The 16,934-nt window shown below is 40.1% G+C and overlaps 1 protein-coding gene across 1 annotated transcript in view; it reads right to left on the bottom strand.

Annotated features, from left to right (window-relative positions):
* Window positions 1–16,934, bottom strand: part of snap25a (synaptosome associated protein 25a) — a 49,714-nt gene that overhangs the window by 13,464 nt on the left and 19,316 nt on the right. The window contains exons 2-5 of the mRNA XM_032542486.1: window positions 12,953–13,096; window positions 9,331–9,372; window positions 4,665–4,713; window positions 263–380 (exon numbers count right to left, since the gene is read on the bottom strand). Coding sequence (XP_032398377.1) covers window positions 263–380; window positions 4,665–4,713; window positions 9,331–9,372; window positions 12,953–13,024 — 281 coding nt within the window. The 5' untranslated portion in view covers window positions 13,025–13,096. The remainder of the gene's footprint in view (window positions 1–262; window positions 381–4,664; window positions 4,714–9,330; window positions 9,373–12,952; window positions 13,097–16,934) is intronic.

The following is a 16,934-nucleotide window of genomic DNA, read 5'->3' as shown; positions in this document are numbered from 1 at the left end:
GGTCCATTCCCTCCTCGATGCGCTCCAGTTGCTCTGATTAAACACAAGTCATTTATCCCCCACAGAACGAAGCACGAGAAGAGAGAGAGGGAGGGAGGAAGAGGAGAGGATGAGAGAGAGAGATAAAGAGAGGACAAAGGAGAGAAGACAACAACTTCAGACACTCACTGTGACAAAATAAAGTAAAAGAAAAAAGAAAAGAGGAAAAACTGGACGCCACCACATATGTAGAGAACCTCTGGGGCACACTGTCAGTACCTACTTGTTACATGGACATATGAAAAGCCCACAGCATTTCCCTATCTCTTTTAAATTTTTCTCGGCTTCCTTCATGTCTTGGTTGATATGGTTCATGCCATCTTCAACACGATCGAGTTGCTCTGGTCAGGACAAAGGGATGACAGTAGTGGAATGAATTTCATTGACTGGTTGACAGCAATATGAGTTATGATGTGTGTATGTGCGTGTGTCATGGTGAGCGACTAACGCTGAACTACATTTCTAAGATTTGGTGGGATAAAATACACAATTTGTGGCCAGAGAAATGTAGAAAAAGCACACAAACATCAAATAATGACAGTGAATACTATTTCTTAGTGTACTTGGCGAATTTGGTTGAAATCTTTTCAAAATTGACGTTAGAGGAATATTTTGACATTTTGGGAAGTGTTGTATGAGAAGATTGATACCACTGTTAGGTGTCAATCTTCTCATCTAACTTTGGAGTAGGAGCACAAAATGCACGCATTTCCCAAAATGTCAAACCATTCCATTAATTGTTCCATGTGACACAATAAGTGTTAAGAGATTCAGTCCTTGCAGTTTAAATCCTTGCAACAGTGCTTGGAGCAATTCTTTTTTAATTTCATCAGACCAATGCAAATAAATCTCACTTGAGAGCTGTTTAATTTGGGGACAGCATCATGCAACACTGACAGGTCATTTATTGCATTTTCCTGCAAGAACGTTGAGCAAAAGCCACTTCTTATACGTCTATATCCATCTAATCTATGGCAAACTAATGTCCCTTTGTTAGCTAATATTGAAATAATATAAATAAGTGTCATATTATATGTTCTTTGGTCTGACCAAGCCCTAACCGCCACCATACGAACAAATTAAATAGTAAGCTATTGGAAGATGAATGGCTCCGATGAGCTGTGGATCATGATTATGGGGAATATACTTTTTTTTTTTTAAGAAGCTACTCAGAGTTCTTTCCATCCCCATTGTTGCATGATGCTGCCACATTGACATAACTAAAATTTACTGGCCTGTTTATCTGAAAACTGCCTCTGTTGCTTTGCTGGTAAGAATTTGGAGTGTCATTAGATTCAGTTTTTGCGCTGGTGACTGTTCTACAGCACAAGCATTTTCCAACATGAGTGTGATGAAAGGAAATACGGTGCAAGTAGAGTGTGAGAAGGTGAGGCACAGTTAAATATGGAGCTGATTCAAAAAGTAGTTAATTGACTTTTACAGATTTGTAAAATCCCTTGTTGGCATGCATTTATGTAAATATATTCAACCAAGAAAGGATCCATGTTGAGTGTGTGTTAGAGTGTAGTGGGGTAATGGAGTTGAGCATGCAGTACTCATTAAAGATTATATTTTTAAGAAAAAATCTTTTTAGAAAACCTCTACACCTTTTTGTTATTGTCTTATGAATCAAGTGCCATAGAGCTGCAGGCACAAAGTCAATAATGCAGGCTCAGGGGTCAGCTCAGCCTTCCAGCTTCCTGTCAGCTGCTGCAGGGTGATCCTGCGTGTCCAAAATAATGTGGACACTAGGAATGAGGGGATCAATGGTCGGAGGAGGGCTACAGCTTTCATCCCCCAGATTGAACTAGCATGTTGGTGCAATTACGGCTCTCTCTTACAGGATTGGTGAACTGGCTTACATGCTCTCCAGCCAATGGGAGAGCTGAAGTCCCATGTCTTCACTAGAGCCAAGTGTACCACAAGGTTGCTTTTCATAGTTTTACACTGCCACTTTTAACTGTGATGCACACTTTAAACCAGTGCTGTAGTACTCGAGTCCAGTGTCTTGGACACGCTGGTATTTGCACTCAGACTTGGCCATTGGTCTCGCCAAATGTTCTTGTTGGTCTCGACCGAGTCCAACAAAATATGCTTTTTTTCCTGATGTAACTTCCTCCTTTAAAAGCCAATGATGAAGCGTGATTGTTCAGAATCCATCTAGAGCAGGGATTGACATTGGTCGCCTGGTATATGCCTGACTGGGACATAAGCCTCTGTGCAGTGCACACACACAGAGGCGTCAATCATTTTCATTTTTGGCCATAGACACAATTTTAGTGTGCACTTTGTACTATGGATTCTTCAGGACAAGTAATACGTTAATAAATGGGAACATGTCAGTTTTTAGTGACACCTGTGTTGTTTGTTATATTTTCCATTGGGAGTCCCGAATGTTCTTGTTATACCATAATAAAATCATTTTTAACATCTTATAACATCTTGTGTGACGCTGCACTTCAGCTATATGTAACTGAAGTAATGAAGTAACTTAAAGTAATTAATGTGGCCTAATTTGATCCTACAGTGTTACTCTGCACTTACTTTTTGATCATTAAAAATAATAGTGCGTAGGGATCATCTTAATAAAGAAGATATAATGTCTCTGCATCCCATTAATTATGAACACGTACAGTAAGTGGTCTCTCATTTGGACTCAGTCTTGACTTATACCCCAACTTCATTGGACTCGGACTTGACTCGGTCTTGTCAGACATGTCTTGGACTCGACAAAGGGGGTCTTGACCACAGCACTGCTTTAAACCATGTTATTTACTGAGGGTCGTTGGCTTGCTCATTAAAAACTGCATTCAACCAGGGATTGTACAAAGCTGTATATGGGTTGATAGAGAAGTGATTGAATATTTTGTCATTACCAGCTAAATCGATCGTTTTTCCAACCTCTTGTACTTTTAAACCTCTGGACTGTTAGCAGGGTGGCAGGACCTGTTTAGCTGTTCTCACACGTTTGGGCATTTTAGCTTCCAGTGGTGTTTACAGGAAAAGACAGGTTGGCCAAACTCTAATTATTTAAAGAGTAACTTAATTTTTTTTAACCTGGACCCTATTTTCTTATATTTATGTGTCTAAGTAACTGATGGGAACAACGATCTTTAAAACCAGTTCAGAATTAAACAAGAAAGCTAGACAAGCTAGATTATCGATTATTGGGCAATTGCGCACCTTCAATTTACATCCACTAAAAGTGCTTGTTTTGCCACTGACAGACTATTACAAGGTCAAGGTTTTTGATACAGAATAAGATCCCCTTTGTTTAACATGAAACAGCTCCAAAATCGCTATAGCCAAACCCACCAGAATCCATTTAAAATAATTTGTTCACTTCATTCAAAGTCTATAGAAACAAAATAAAACTATCAAAAGAAGTCTTGATTCCAACCATCACCACTCTGGTTTGGTTGAAATAATCCCTAAATTCACCCATTTACAAGTGGAAATATTCCGGCTCTATACACGCTAAAAGTAGTGTTTATTTTTTAATGGATTCTGGTGAGATTGGCAACCGAGATTTAAGAGATGTTTTTAGATAAACAAAAATGATCTTTTTCAACAAAAAGGTCTATCTCTGTAGAGATTCCTTCCAAAATGTTGGCTGTGATTTAGAATAATAATCTGAGCCAAATATAATTTGCCCAATGGGATTCCATTGGAGCCGGGTTTACTGGACCAGTTAAAGATTATTTTTCACATCAGTCACTCAGGTTCATTCCACGTGAAACAAAAAACTGGAATTAACCTTTAATGCATGACCTTTGAGCAGAACAAATAGGGCGTAGCATATCTTCTGCCATTTATTTTCATTAAGGGTATTAACTATTGTGGTATTATGTAAATGTCTGTTGAAATTCAATTCAATGTTACTAAGTCTGTGACACCTACATCACTGCATTTTTATATCCGGAGAGTTTTTCTTTAGTAGTTCTGAAGAAGATTATAAGACAAACAGATCTAAGAACAGCTCAGGAGACAGTCTGCCATTGGCACCCAACTGGATTCTGTACAACCAATCCGTTATCTTGGTGTTGAGCTGTAGGGTTTTGGCACTGCAGTGGCTGGCATTAAGTATTCCTCTGTTAATGTTTTGGCACTTTCAAGATTTCCTCTGCTGTCTCTCGCTGTTGCTGGCTAATGAAACTAAAGAAAGCTGCTGGCAAATCAAAAGCAATTAGGCAAACCAAGAAGAAAAGCGTTAGCCAAAGGAAAAAAAAAGTTAAAGGAAGCTGAAAGAAAGACAATTTCCCCAAAGTTAAACCATTGGCACCCTTGAGCAATCAATTAAACCATGCGTTAAATCAAAACCCAAATCAGAAAATATTACTTTAAAAAAAATCAGGAAAAAAATGAATTAGTTTGGAAATGCATTTAAATGAAAACAAGCATATGAAACAATCAATCCATTCACAAGTGTTTTGATACCATAAATTTAACACCAACATTACTATTCATGAATAATAATGTCCCTTGTGGTGCTGCTACTATGTGAATGTAATCCTAATTTATTACTTTTTACAAATACAGCTTCATTATATGAGCTCTGTTGAATGTGAATAACTCAGTTATTAACACCTCTATGCTGGGAATGAACCCGCCATCTGAAGACTTACCTCCCTGCTCGTCCAACATAACCAAAGTCCTGATGCCGGCATCTTTGCTCTATTCCCCGAAGACAGCCAGGTATGAAGGGAAGGAGGGGGACAGATACAATGAAACAGAAGTCAGTAATGAGGCTACAGCAGCTTAGTGGCTGCTGAAACATAGGAGCTGCCATGAACAATTTCCCTGTTCCCCACATTTTCCTTTTGTGCATCTTGGAAAACTATTGATTTCTTCACTGAGCTTTCTCATTTCTCACAGTGGATTCTTATACTGCAGTAAAACACCAGAACTAAGGACTGTTAGCCTCTCAGCCAGCACAAAGGTCCGAAGCTAAAGCTTTATCTGCATGCCTTTAAACAGAGGTTCGTTACGACATGATCAAGTGATCGGTTTGACATTTTGGGAAACCCACTTGGTTTCTTGTAGAATTAGATGATAAGACCAACAATCATTTTTCCTGGTTAACTCCTGGCCAGAAAGCAAATGATTTCTCAAAATGTGGAACTATTCCAACAGCACACACATTTTAATCAAAGTAGAAGTAAATAATTATAAAACTGCAACATAAGACCCACATGTTTTAAAGGTACATGTGATTTCTTACTGTACAAATCCTTTTAAGTCATACACATGAAGATATAAGTCCACAATGTTTTGTGTAAAGCCCACCAGCGACTAATTTCACATCATGACACCCTGGGATCAGTTTTTTCCTCAGTCCTAAAACAACAAATTAGATCATTTTTTCTCCTCCCAATGTCAGCCTGTAGGCTGCTGTTGATTAGAAGAGGTAATAAGGGCATTAGACCTTTAGCATTAAACATGGAAATAGCACCACGGAGATTAAAACTAATAATGCTGACAGCAAAAGAAGTGTTCCCATTAAAATGGGAACTCTGCCATTTGATTTCCTGGTACAAATAATTGAATGACCCCCTCTCCTGTCTGAGATTCAGCAGCTGTAGACCTTTAGACTGCATATTAGAATTGCTTATAACCTGTCAGGCTATTCTCATCAACCATTTGTACATCTAGCTACGAAACATAATGCACATTCATATGTATTCCCTGTATTTATTATCACGTGACTGCCACTGTGTAAGAGTGCTGTCTGCGTATGGAGCGAGTCGGGGGATGGATGGATGGTCTGTAAAATACAGGTTTTTTTCAGAAGATGTTAGCAGGAAAACGCAACATTTTCACCCAGGAAATCGGTGTCTGTTTCCCAGGAGTAACCCTAACCCCAACCCCATAACCCATTTTCTAATCTTAACTACTCATTTTGAGGTTCTAAACATATTTGTCCCCCTGAAAGGGCCCTCACCTCGCGGTGACGTGACCTTTTAACTGTAAAGACTGCTAAACTTCACTGTCATGTGACCGCTCATCATGTGACTGGCTGGCCTTCAACATTCAAGATCTTCTACAGAGGAGGTTCCTTAGAGTTATTGCACAGGGGCCACCAAATTATTTAATTAAGTTTTTCAAAAATTAAAATGTCTTAACATGAATCCAACATATTGTAAGCAAATGTTTCTCAGCCTATTTGTGAAAAAAACCTATTGATAATAGTCTCACTGGCCTATAGGTAACGTAACTAAGATAGCCATCCACAGATAGTTATTTTTTAAATTGCTTAGTATTCTTTCCACAAAAAAGATATGTATAAAGTCTTTAGGCTGTCCTACACATTACTGCTGGCCCAGTTCAACATGCAACTTCTTTTTATTAATATATGTAGTAGGGGGTCCCTGCTCCAACTCTCTTTCAGTTAAGGGGTCCTTGGGTTCAAACTCTTTGAAAACCCCCGCCGTAGGACATCATACAAACTGCTGTGCATAGGTTTTCATACAATATCATACAAATATGTTCATGAAAATGTGTCGAACCTGTAAGTAAGACTGTTTCTCTTTTTGCCCAGATTTCAAATGTATGTTGGTCTTCTTTTGTATTGGTCTTCTTTCATCCTTCACATTTTCATTTAAAATTCTTCCCGACTGTGAGCCATCTGAACAACTGAGCCTGCATGAGTGCAACAGTAAAGCTATTAGTCACTGATAGACTGGGTTGGCTACAAGTTTGAAAGCTGTTAGAAAGGGTGTTAGGAGGCAGAGGACAGGCGACGCTTGCTCATACGCAACTCTCATTCTCCCTCTCTGCTTCTTAGAAATGCAGCACGGCCGCACTAAGATGAGGCACCTGGTTGGGCCTGATAGGCAGAAATAAGATTATGGTGTGTCAGAGTACACACACACTTGAATGCACGAACACACACACACATGCACGGAATTACACTCATCCCCCCTTGCCTCATCAGAAGTTTGGGAGGAAAGCCATATTGATGTTTGAGAGGCGAGCGGAGACCAATGAGGAAACTCTGGTGTATAAATGATTCTGTAATTCATCAAGCCTCAGTCCAAGAGAAATCCCAAAGGAGTCGAAATGTATCCAGAGGGAATCTACAATGGAATAATCAACCATGATCCCATGCAGGACTGGGGGGGGGGCAATGTGGATAGATTCATACATTTAGGCACACACAGTAGGTTGCAAATTTGCAAGAATTTTGTGTACGTCAAATTATGGATTAGAAATGATCATCAGCGTCTATGTGATAGATCAGAGTTACAGCTTAAAGATGTAGTTGCATCATAAAGGATTCTAAATAACTCAAAAGTAACCTCAGGGTGTTGATTGGAATAAAAAAAAACAGACTATTTCTTAAGAAAACCCTTTATCTTAATATAATTGAGACTGAACGTTGTCTAGGAAGAAGGGTGATATATAGTAATACAGATGTTATAAATCAATGCTAATTGGTCAATCTTCTGACGTCTGTGTGTAGGTTTAAGTATATATTTATACTGTATATACGTATATACAGTATATATATATAGGGCTGACATAATGAATTGGTTAATAACTTATTAATGGCGGGTCTTAACAGAAATGGATAAATAAAAGGGTTTTTTTAATGGCAGGTTGAGTTTTAAAGCCCTTTTAGATGGTTCACTCCACAAGACTACTTTTTTTTGCATTGTACTGTCGATGTGAATTGAGTTCCCACCGGAGAAGTAAAAAAAAATCCCTTATATTCATTTGGGAATACTCGCGAGATAACTAGTTAATCACGGTTAAAACGGTAAATGGATTGACAGCCCTGAGAGATATGCCGTATATGGTGATAACCGCATATGAAGCAATCTCGCGGCCGGCAGCAGACGCAGGGCGGGGCTGTGGGGGAGACATGTGGACGGAGGACCAGTGTGACCTTGAGATCTGTTATTTCCCCGTTGGCTCCATCTATCTCTGCTGTGTGCTCGTTGGCGCGTCACTCGCAGTGTTTCTGTTCTTCTTCCTCCTTTTCTTTCACTCCCAGCATTGTTCATTGGTATGGATGTTACATGGGAAGATATTACAAATGTACGGAGTCTGTGCTTGTGTGTGTTAGTGTGTGTGTATCCTCTGTCTCTCTGACATTAATTCATTTTGCGTTTACGTGGTCACACGGTTGACTCATGGATCACTCAGACCTGCCTGACAAGACTAATGGGTTCAAACACTTAGAACAGAGAATACCTGTATTTGTTAAAGCGAAATGTAGAAATCAATGAGGTTACCTGACCCCAAAGTAGTTTGTCTGCCTGTAGTTACATTTTAACATACCTGTGATGTCTTTTTTTTACCCAGCTGGAAAGATATTCAAAGAGCATTTCTGATTCCGGGAAAGACGCATTCCCCTTTTTACTCAGAGATAATATAAAAGATGGATACCTTATCTTATCTGTCCATTAAATACAGAGTAGAGCAGGGCCGGTCTTAGCCTGCTACATCAGGGTGGGGCTGCTAGAAATAATAGGTGGGCAACACAGGCATTAGGTAGCCATAAGGTTGCCGGTTCCAAATCCCTGGCCAATGGCACACAGCTGGCAGCCAGCGTAGGTTTGGGGGGGTTGAATTTTTATTCAGCAATTTCTCCCTCTTCTGCATTAATTAATGGTGAAAATTTATTTATTTACGTTAAGAAAATTCAAAATATAAAAACTTAATGGATTACAATGCAGACCGTCCTGCGCAGAGTTGTGGAGGAAGGTCTGGCAATGCCAGACTAGGGTTAGACACAAAAATGACTTGGCTATGTTTAGGCACCAACACCAATTAGTTCAATTTAGTAAAAGATCGTATTTGGGTTAAAATCAGATGCTCCTCTCAGTTACGCACGTGATGCACAACATCCGTTTGTTCTGTAAAGTTAGAAAAAATACTCGCTTTTTTTACTTCTTTTTTTTTTAAATGGGACTTGAACTCCAGTCTTCTGGGTGAAAGTCCTGTGTTTGTTTGGCCCGTCCACCACCCCCACCCCCACCCCAACCTCCTCTACCTCTTCATTTTTTAATTTAAATTTTTTTCAATAAATTCCAGCCCAAAAGATACGCCCTTGGGGTGTTGCGTTTTTCCCTTTTGAATGAATTTCCCTGAACATGATGTTTCTTCTGCAATGTTTCTGACATATATCAGCCTGTCCTGCATATAGAAGAACTTGTTTCTAAGACATGACAGACTTCCAGTGTCTACATATACATATATATATATATATATAATTTTAATGTTATATTGTCACATTTTATCTCAGATTTCATTGATAAATTAATAGTGTTGTTGGGTTTTTCTTACCTCTTCGACCAGTTGCAGCATGCGACGGGTGCTCTCCAGGGACTGAAAGAAAAAGAAAAGATACAGTTTATTTCCATTTGAGATGACACAATGGATTCCAAACCGCGGCAGCCATTACAAAAGGGAAGCGGTGCTGGTTGACATCACGAGTATAAAGCATAGCATAAATAAATCGAGTCTTCCTGGGGTACCACAGGAAAACAATCACAACCCCTTTTTTTCTACAGTAAGCATGTTTATTGAATTCAACGTAAGCGAGCTTGCATCCCAGCAAAGTGGAGTCAATTGGAACAATCAGCGGGACACAACGAGGATCAATATGAGACGTTTATCGACATCAACTGGACATGAACTCAGGGACACACTGTCTGCTCTGGCTATTGAACACGCCCAAACCTATGATGGGAATGTGGAACCAAGCTGTAACAGTGACTGATTCCTGGAGTTTATTTTTATGCAATCCAATGCTTCGGAGCTGTAAAGGTCAGACAAATAGCCAATGAGTCGCCAACTATTAAATTAATCGCCATCTATTTGGGTAATTGATAAATTCCAGCTTCTTAAATGTGACTATTTTCTATTTTCTTCACTCCTCTGAGACAGTGCACTGGATATCTGTGAGTTGTGGACAAAACAAGACGTTTAAAAATGTCATGGTCAGCTTTGGGAAACGCTGATCGACAGTTTTTTTCAAGATGTTGTGAGATTTTATGCAGCAAACAACAAATCGAAACTAATCAACAGGTTAATCGCCAATTAAAATAATGGTTGGTTGCCGCCCGGGAATGTGCTCACAAGATTTGGAAACTAATTTGCTATCAAGCATTCTGAGATCTCCAGTAGTTACTCATCAGGGATTTTCTTCAGGTGACTGTTGCTATGTTTCCATCCACATGCTTTCATCCGAATTAAGTGATATCGAATAAAAAATACAGTATGGGAACAGTAAAATTCGATGGAATTTCATGAATATCGACTCAAAGGAAATACGTTCGGCCTCATCGGATTTTATCTTGATAGATTTTCGGCTAATGGGATAAACACTGTTGGAAACGTTATTTGCTGAATAACTAATGAATTGCGATTAGGTTTTAGGTCATTTTATGGATGCAACCCGCCACAAAATGAAGAAGAAGACGTTTTAGTTAGTTTAACAGGTTTTTATCGGCTTTAAAGCCGTTGGATGGAAACACTTTCCCATTCCAGGAATAGGTCCTGGAATGTGTGTGTATTGATTTCTAAAATAGTGGGGATCAATAAAAGTATAAATCTCTTTCCCTTTCTCCCGGACTCTATTATTAGCCTGTGTGTTGATAGATATGTAGCTGCACGTCCCAGTTCCCTCTCTGAGATGCTTGCAGCTCGGCGGGGACGGCGCTCTTTGATACCTCGTCCTCGTTCCGGTGACACAGCTTGGCCTCGCTGTGCTCGCTGCGAGGACAGCTGACCCCCGGAGCTAGAGCAGGGGTTTGGCAAAGGACTCCAGCACTCTTTCTCCTCTTCCTTCTATTTCACTAGTCCCTTCCTTCTCTTTTCATCTGAAGTCAATCAACCAGATTACCCCTGCACTGGCATGTTCCATGAGGGCAGCCATGTCCACCATATCAGCTGTTCTCCTCTCTCAGAGCTCATGGAAGTCTAACAGAGGCAAAAACTGGTATTCTGACGACTCCATTTTGTGCGTGCGCTATGTTCACGTGTGTGTTTAATATTCTGCTCAGCTTTGCAAGTATGAGTCATATGTGAAGCTTGGGGGGGGAGGGGGGCGTGGGCTTATCTGCTCCGGGACATGACTAAGACTTTCTCTCTGACTGATGTTGACACACACATACACACGCACGCACACACACAAACAAATAAACACACACAAACACACACACACACACTCAGACTCACAGCTCAAGCACATTCCTTGACATGAACATGGACACACTCGCACAATTAGCTTTGCAAATTCACGCGTGTGATTGCACACATTTGTGTCATGTGCATTCACACACACAAACACACACATGCAGTGTTAGTTATGTAAAGTCAGATGATGCAGGACTCTTCTATCACCTAAACAGATACACACACACACACACACACACACACACAAACAGCCACAGCCCGAGGCAGATAATATCATGGTGCTGTGTGAATTCAAGGACTGACCTACATCTGTGAGTATTTTTGAACATTTTGAGCTTAGGGTATAAAACATCCCATACGCAACCAAAATGCTTTTAGATTTATTTATATTTAAAATGGGCCTGTTTTTGTTATGAACACTCGTTAATGTATGAATATTTACTCTATGCTGAATATTTATGCTCCAAATTCTTAGTATATGTTTGTCATGTTTTAACACTATAACCACCAAACCCGACACCTGAGAGCATCTGTATCCTTTTGAAATAATGAATTATTATTAAAATACCTAACGCATCATCAGACTCCATCTTTATAGGAGCAAGGACAGGGCACACATACGCAGCCAGGTAGCCTCTTACGCAGCAGAACCAACACAAAACTGATATATTCTCTTAGCCGTGTACAATGTGCTATTTTGCTATTTCTATTTTTAGAAAATATATTTTCAAGGCTGCCACCCATTGCAGTAATAGTCTCTGATATTAGTGTGAGCAGCTCTTGCCAAAAAAAATGGTTTTAATGACAAAACACCCAACTTGGTTGCATCTGATGCTGTTTTGCATCACCAGCGTAAAACATAAAAAGGCATGAAAGACATATTGACACGCATTGTAATCAATTTCAGCATTTCTGTTTTGGCGAAGAAACTAAATGGTAAAAATAATTGCTGTGCAAATGATTACATTATCACATTTTGTCGAACGAAATAACGACAGTTGGTCCCCTCAGCATTTATATTTGTCTCTCCATCTCTCCCATGTGTGTCTTTCAGTTCAATGGTCACAGAACATTCTGTGTGATTGGACACATCACAACTAAAATATAGAAATAATGCACTTTAGTGTTTGGTTGAAATATGTCACTTAAATGACATTCCTGATATTATTATAGCATACAGCGCACACATGTGACACCCCCATGGGATTAGTTTTGCTCTCATTTCTGATGTTTTACACATATAAAAGGTTAACTACTGTGGGCCTATATACCTTACTGTTTTTGTACATACCTTAAGTAATAAAAAGTGCTTGTGAATGAATATTAGCGTGCAAATTAGCTTCTATATTCCAGCTCAGTCTCATGCAAATGCATCAAACTTGTTGTTCGCCATTTTTAATCGGCGACTTGATGGGGGCATTTTTGAGAATAGCATCACCAAAAAAACTCTTTTGGGTTTTCTAAATGTCCTTCTATCATTATGACAATATATGAATGTGCAGAATAGGAATTAAGGATAAGTTATGGCAAGAGGGAAACAATATTTCAAATGTTTGAATCACCACATTAAATGGCGTGGGCTATGGCGGTTCTAGTGTTAAGATCTGCCATTTCAAAGTTGCTCTCATGTACTGTAGCCTACATTGTATGCATATGAATGTGCTCAAGGCCGGTCTCTGGGAGTAATTACGTATAAGTGCGCGTGTCATCATGTCTGAGCGCCATCGCTGCTGAAACCAGCGTGGTGCAGCGAGCGCCTTGTTCTCACCTCATCTGCCAGCTGGTCGGCACGTTGCTGCATGTCTGACAGCTCATTGCGCATGTCTGCGTCATCTGCCATGGCTGCTGGATGTGGGGGGTGGAGAAGGTCTCCAACAGGGAAGAGAAGATCCTAGTGAGGAATCGGGGAAGGCTGGAAAAGAGAGCAAACAGAAGAAAAGGACGGATGAGGAATAATCCCTCTCAGGTTGATGTAAATGAAACAGTAAATAATTGGACATTTGACTATTGAAATAAAAAGGAGCTAGCTTTTGGCATTTGTCTATATCTGTGGTGTGAAACAATCCGATCTGGATTGTTTTGTGGTTTGAATCCTCTCATCTACTGGCTTGAGCCCCTGTGAGTAGATTCTGAAAGAATGACGAGATCTCGGAGAACAAAGCGACACAAAGAAGGGTTCAGTTCACAATGTTCTGAAGGTTTAATAAGACACACAGGCATATAATGTACATATTTTCCAACAATGGCTGCAAGCATTTAGATGACGTGTAGTAAGAGAGTCAGGATGGTAGGGAGGATTGTCTCAAGGTCTCTTCACACAGTTAGGAAAACAAGTTAGGATACAAATTGTGGGGATTGAGAAGGACTTTCTTCAACCTTCTCACAGAGTGGAATGGAACATTATCACAACAATCTGTATATCTGTGTCAGTGTCCCAGGTCTCAACCGGCAACGGCAGACCAAGATCCTGGGTCTGTCCGAGGTTTCTCCCTAATAGGATGTTTTTCCTCGCCACTGTTGCACTAACTGCCTGCTCTTGGAGGAACGGATGGAATTGGTGGGTCTCTGTAAATGATAGAGTGTGTGTCCGGACCTATCAGTAAAGTGTCTTGAGATAACTCTTGTTATGATTTGACACTGCAGACAGCTTCAATAACATGGTTTGGTCGTGATGGAATTCAAATCCACCACATCATACAGTCATGGACTCCTCTCTGTACCTCACTGAGCAATGGCTCCACTTGGAACTGTAAATGGAGGATTAGAAAGAGGAACAGAGACAGCGGGGAGACACTGTTTGCAGAAGAATTTCAGGCTCAGACGGGCCGGTGTTGACAGGAAATTTAAAGGATTGGAGAAAAATATCTGATAACTGCGTTATGACTTATTCCAGCCAAACTCAGATTAACTAATCCAACAGCAATTCATCCTGTAAATTCCTGTTTTTTTTCCATCTTAAATACATCCATCATCATCCAGCTCAGTCTCATGGCAGTTTGTGAAATGGTCACTTTATTCAATCTATTGATTTGTGTACAGATCACATTAACGTCGTTATTTTTGTGTGTTGATTAGAAATTTTGAAGTAATGTATTTCAATGGGAAGCCTATTTCGTGATCACAGAACGATTAAGGTAGCGAGTAGTATTGAAAAGCTGAAAATGCGCGCAGGGAGGTCAGTCAGGTTAACCATGGCTGTCCCGTTGTTGTGGCTGGCGTCTGGCATTTCATTTCAGTGTCTTTCGCGATATGTCGCATCCTTTTGCGATGTGCTTATTGCGCGAGTTGATATCGTAATAGTCTCACAGCGCTGTGGAGGAAGGTCTAGATAGTTCACACAGCATTCAGGGATGGGAGATAAACATGCTCTGGTTTATTGGCATTTCTTTAAACCAATCAGTGTCGTCTTGGGCGGGGCTAAGTGGTAAGGAACTTGCAGCCGTAAAGCACAGCATACAGCAATATGGTCCAATAGAAATTGGAGGATAGAGTTCTTCTATCTCCAAACTCTGATAACTGTTGCACGCTGTATAATGGAGGATTAGGAAGCTGAAGCAGCAGCGTTTGTTGGGGAACGAATGGTAAGGGAGCAGGCGACCGGTGTTTGTGGAGGAACGCCAGTCTCAGACACTGTTGAATGGGATTTTGGAGGATCAGCCACAAAGACACACATACAGCCTGTTAGCCTTGTAGCTGGGATCCTTTCCTCCCATCAGTAGGTCATCACAAACCAACCACTCGGGCATTTCTAGATGTAGGGTTGCTGGGAGTGAATTCTAAGGATGATCAGTAAAATAACTTGTCATGTGTCAGATTTGTTTGAGATTATCAGTGGATATTGCAACATTCATACCAACTGGCATCCAATTTATTTAAATGCCTTAAGAATCAGATCTAATTCCTCTCCATGGCTTTCTGACTACATGGTACTCCTGCAGCAATAATGACCTTGAATAATGATGAATCATTGGCTGTTAGACTAAAGTAGTAATAGTGTAAAGCAACTGTATTCAATATTTTTATATTTGCAATGGACCACTACTACATGTAAGTGAAAGGTGTTACAAATCGTTACAATTATTATTGACTTTATGAGGCGATAATATGTAACTGATGTTTGTTTCTGCTGCCCCACAAGAGGCCGAAAATCAATTATTAAAAGTTAAACGTCCCATATTATGTTTCATTTTCAAAAAACACATTGGTTAAATAAAAAATAATGGAGGAAGAGCACAGCTAAACAGACCATCCATCTATTTGCAACCCTTGAAACATTATGCTGTACTCTTAATGCCATTTTATAAAACACACAGATTAGAGAAATCCTTCAGATTTACTTTATAGAATCAACGTCTATGAAGTAATTACGTATCTTCATGAGATCACTATTCCACTATTCCTTGCAATACATAAACCAACTGAGACCAGAATGGCCCTGAACAGTAAAATGTATCTAACCAACCTCAGTGATTGCTACATAAAACTCTTAAAACTGTTTCTTAACGCCAAAGCAAGACGTCAGGTAAAGACCAGTCTGGATCAACCGCAGTACGTTTCCAGGGTAACCGCCTCACTTCCGCCCGATGTCCCGCCCGATGTCCGGCAAATCAACAACAGTCGAGCTCGCAAGCTACACAATGAAAACGACAAGTTTTGACAAACATTTGGATCGTTCAACAAGGCAGGCCTGCTTGGTTCTTTTGGTGAGTAACTGTAAAGATTTAGAGATTATGTTGTTATTATATTATGACAGTATTGTATCTAAATGGGATGTTTTGGGGATTGCCGTGGACTAAGTACACACTGCGATACACTAGGAAGAACATGTGATGATATGTGTATCCATCTAAATTAAATAGCTCAGGTTACCGTATTGGGTGAACAGTTAAATTCAGTTAATGTTGTATATGGCTTTTTCTTTTGCAGGGTGAAAATGTTCAACCCAAACAAGTTCCCTTCCCCGAGACTATTTTGCAGAGCCACCGTTGGAGATAGGTCTGGGAATGCAAGACTAATCAAGCAGGGACAGCAGATGTCAAATAGCCTTTTGACTAATTCTGGCACAATTTAAATTGTATATGTATTATTAGTGTGCATTGTCCCTATTAAATAAACCTGAAAAATAAACTAAATAAATCAAGTAAGGAGTGATGGTCTGTGTGTCATCTTGGACAGACGTCTTCGCCCACTTGGACATGTCTCATCTCGGTGACTGAGTGAGCAGTCTGGTTGCTGTTCTGCCTTCGAGGGTCCTGCTGCACCCTCTGTGCTTGCTTCCCCCACTAGCGTGTCCAGAGATGTTCACAACAACATCTGCTGGCCGCGTACTTGCTGCGCTCAAACCAAGGATATGAAGCCATTTTTTACTGCCACGGCAATATCGCAGCACGTTACAGTCTGAATCATTAAACCTCCCTGGGCGGTGTATAGATCAATCTGCATTCAACTCAGCAGATGGATTCAGTCATGTATACATCCTCAGATCAACAGCTGTGTCATAATGATTAAGCCCTGCACCGTTTACAGCCTTCTTTTTATTATAGCATTTATTTATTTATGAGAAGACAGTTAACACCGGTACTGGCACACTCAAATATCCTTCCACTATACTGCAGACAAAATGTGTATGTTGAATTGGAAACAGTTATATTTATGTTGTTTATTACATCTCTCTCTGCTTTGATTTCTCTGATTTGTCTGATTTCTCTCCCTGTCTCCATTCCCTTAGCTCTCCCGCGCGGCCATGTTGG

The sequence above is a fragment of the Etheostoma spectabile genome, chromosome 18 (assembly GCF_008692095.1).
Source record: "Etheostoma spectabile isolate EspeVRDwgs_2016 chromosome 18, UIUC_Espe_1.0, whole genome shotgun sequence".
Taxonomy (NCBI): domain Eukaryota; kingdom Metazoa; phylum Chordata; class Actinopteri; order Perciformes; family Percidae; genus Etheostoma; species Etheostoma spectabile.
The sequence above is the reverse complement of the archived record's forward strand: the minus strand, read 5'-3'. Positions and strand labels throughout refer to the sequence as shown.